The sequence below is a fragment of the Asparagus officinalis genome, chromosome 5 (assembly GCF_001876935.1).
Source record: "Asparagus officinalis chromosome 5, Aspof.V1, whole genome shotgun sequence".
In the NCBI taxonomy this organism is placed as follows: domain Eukaryota; kingdom Viridiplantae; phylum Streptophyta; class Magnoliopsida; order Asparagales; family Asparagaceae; genus Asparagus; species Asparagus officinalis.
Genome location: NC_033798.1, coordinates 33,413,099 through 33,416,972, shown reverse-complemented (window position 1 = coordinate 33,416,972; position 3,874 = coordinate 33,413,099). Strand labels below are relative to the sequence as shown.

The window sequence follows — 3,874 nt, the reverse complement described above, 5'->3', positions numbered from 1 at the left end:
TACATTGAGGGTTCATGACTGGGTGTAAGGCACACCTTTCTTTTTGGGTCAATGAGTAATATCGTACATACTGTAGTGTACAACTCACATTCTCAAGAAACCAGAAAAGGTAGTGGCATGCAGATTAAATAGGACTCGAATTTTATTGTGGAAACCTGTGTCTAGGTTCTCTATTGAAATTTGGTATAAGGGAAGAAAAGATGAGAGAAGACAGGTTGAAGGCTTTACACACTCACCATGGCTTTATACTGAATAAGGCTTCCCACCTTAAAGTTTCACACCCAACAATCAGCAATTATTTTTCACCCAATTTTCATCTAGAAGAGATAATACAAAAATCAGTATTTATAGCTCCGAGGATCCAATTTACATAGGAATAAAAGTCCTAATTATAACTAAATTAAAATTTTGGACAAATTAAAAAATGAAATCAATAATTTACTAAAATTTCTTGTGAGGTCAATACTAAAATTTCTAAATAAAGCAATTAAAATCATAATCAAAATAAAAAATGCCTTCAGTCTAACATGAGCAACTCACATGTTAACCCTGATTAACTCACAACTCAAACGCCATAACAAACATGAGTAACTCCCAAATCACAACCGACATGGATAACTCAATAATCTACTAAGAAGCAAATAGAACAAGTTTCTACTAGTACCAGTGTTGGTCATGTTTAAAGCAAGCAAATGAACTTATGCAATCATCCTGCGAAAGAAGAGAGGATCTATAATGATTCATAAAGTAGCGCTAAAGTAGCAGATATATTTCTAGGATCCATTTCTGGATTTAGTAAATATGGAATATGATTTAATGATCTAAATCTAAAAATTTAAAACTCTGTTGTCAGGACCCATTTCCACCATAGCTATAAGACCTCTTAGGTTTTCACATTTTTATTTGGTCATTTGTATCAAAACTACCTATTTATGTGCTTGAGGTAGCTGGGAAAAGTATTTGTGTTCAGTTGATGGCCTAATAGCAGTTTTGTTCATGAAGACCTTTGACCCTTGCACTCTAGCACGCATCGTTATAGCACAAAATACACTTCTTTTATTGGCAAACCTTTTACTATTGTCCACCTTTCTCTTGTTCATTCTCTCTCTCCAGGGCTTATCGTGCATTTTACATCCTCAACTGGATCTACCGCTACTTCTATGAGGCACATTATACTCGCTGGATACGTAAGTATACGAGTCAAAAAAGTTTGATTTCTTTCGATTACAAACTTTCACCTTTTGAATGAGGAAACATGACACTGATTCTTTGTTTTCTAGCTTGGATAGCGGGTTTCATCCAGACTGCTCTCTATGCTGATTTCTTCTATTACTACTATCTAAGGTTAGATATCTAATCCTGCTCTATATGCTGATTTTCTTCTATTACTACTATCTAAAGTTAGATATCTAATCCTACAAACAGCCTTCACTGGTCTATTATAACGCTAGGGGTCTTCACTGAAGCAATTACTCATCTGCTTTGTTTTGATTGTTCGCAGCTGGAAAAACAATTCTAAGCTTCAACTGCCAGCTTGAGCGGGATACCTTCAATCTGTTGTTCAAGAGGTAATGCAGCTGGAAACTGTATGTTAGTTTTATGAGGATTCAGGCTGAAGGATACAGAATCATAGTTAGGATAAATCGGAGCGAGGATCTTAGTTTATGTTGTTGTCATTAACTGTAAAACCTGATTTTTAGTGTCATCTATGTCAACATGATAGTTTCACAATGAGGAGGAAGAGAAATGTGCATACTGATGGATTTCTTGAGGAAGAGCTTTTGATGGGTGGTTTTGTGAATTTTTCTCAGATGTTAACACAGTAGGTTTTAAAAGCAAGGCCAATAACTCATATTAGGCACCTCTGCTTTTCATTTATTTTTCCTGTGAGCGCACTCTGATGATAGCTTTCAGTGCATGCATACAAGCTGGTTCAGGTAATTCTTCAGCTGCAGAGAAAAGCAGGACCTCACTTTTTCATAACTTCATGCGGGGAAGAAAATTCAGTTGAATCTCTGTAGAGAATCATGCAGGAGGAGCCGTATCTCAACACTTTTATCTCCCAGCTACAATCATAAAATTCGTGGCTAATAACCAGTTAGTTTTATTTTATTTGTGTACCTGGACGTTTAAGACATTTATGACAACAACAAAGCATTTATCATCCTAAATGTTTGAGGTCGGTTACATGAATCCTATTCCTCATCCTAAATGTTTGAGGTCGGTTACATGAATCCTATTCCTCGATTCTGTTCAATCATGGGCTAAGAAGTTTAGACTGAGATAAATGTCAAGATCTGATTCCTCCACGTATACTTTTCTATATAAGATTTTCCCCACTTCCTTAAGCTGCACACGTACAATTGAGTAAAAGTAAGAACCCCAAAGTTGATAAATTCTCTGCGTGCCAAAATTAAAGGTTGATTGATGCATGACAAAACTCAATTACAGCTGTGGTAAAAATTTATAGAAATATGGCCGTAGTTGTATCTGTTTATTTCGCAGTACGCGCAAAGTGATTTGTACTTGAACTGATCATAAATCATTTTGATAAAAGATGTATTAATTTTGTAATTTTCGTTGTAATCTCTACCAAGTCAAACCTGGATGTAACATAAGTCGAGAAGATAATTGATAGGTTAACATTCTTGTAAAAACAAATAAATAAATAAATAAAACTCTATGAACTCATGGGTTTTGAACATAACCCCCCCAGCTATTTATCTCATGAAACGCCTAGAACTGTGTGGGTCTTACAAAACTCCTCTAAACTTCCAAATTCTCATCGGACTTCGTATGTGTAATTGATAAATAAGTAAAATGTTCTTAAGAGGGGAAATCTACAATTAGAAGAGAGGGTATATCATCTCTAAATGACAAATGATTAGATTCAGTTAGTTCCTAAGGTTAAGGTGGTTTTTATGAATTAACCCCATAAAAAGCATGGAAACTGGAAACAAATTTTGCTTCAAATTCTTCTCTTTTACATGATTTACACTTTAAAAAAACCTACAATTATACCATTTGTGCACGTAATAAAGATTTCGTGTTGGTCAGTAGAAGTTTCAATCGCACACGCAAGCCTCTGCGAGCGCAATAAAAAGCCTGCAATGCAGAAGCTGGATACAGACCATTCTCCGTCAAGTATGAACGCAGCATAAGCGTCATACTTTTTACAAGATGATATGCGTACGTGAAAGCAACACTTCATATAGTTTTTTATTTAAGGCATTATCTCCAATTGTTAACTTGTAATAGATTATGTTTCAAACTTTGATCACTAAATCAAATCTCAAATGGTTACGTGGACATGAGTCACGTGATGTTATTCAATAGCCGAATTCTATTATTTTTTTTACCTGTATACCCCTTAAATCATGCGTATTGGCAAAAAAAAAATCTAAATATCAGTATTTGCAAAGAATACCCTCAAATCACCATCTTTGGGTGGGAGGGGGTCTTCCATCCAAATCAACAAATCAACAACTTCGATAGGCTAATGTAGAACTACAATATAAGAATGTCAACACATTACCAACTTTGATAATCTTACATTGCAATTACAATTAGTCTATACTACTTATAAAAGAGGATTGATGTGTTAAAACTTTTGATTGTTTATTTTACCCTTTCAAAATTTAATAATTTCCAATAATGCCTTGAAATTTATTCAATTCATTCCATTTATTGTACTATAATTATTCTTGCAATAAACATGAGAACTAATATTAAAATCTAAATATATATTATAAATTTTAATCATATTTTCCTTAAATTTTATTCAACTCATTCTATTTATTATACTATAATTATTGTTGCACTAAACGTAAAAACTATTGTGTCATAGAAATAAACAAGTGTTAATCGCATTCAA

The 3,874-nt window shown here is 33.9% G+C and overlaps 1 protein-coding gene across 1 annotated transcript in view; it reads left to right on the top strand.

Moving 5' to 3' along the window:
- The window catches only part of LOC109843045 (ER lumen protein-retaining receptor A), an 11,260-nt gene extending 9,399 nt beyond the window's left edge, over positions 1–1,861 (top strand). The window contains exons 3-5 of the mRNA XM_020411976.1: positions 1,114–1,187; positions 1,281–1,344; positions 1,502–1,861. Coding sequence (XP_020267565.1) covers positions 1,114–1,187; positions 1,281–1,344; positions 1,502–1,538 — 175 coding nt within the window. The 3' untranslated portion in view covers positions 1,539–1,861. The remainder of the gene's footprint in view (positions 1–1,113; positions 1,188–1,280; positions 1,345–1,501) is intronic.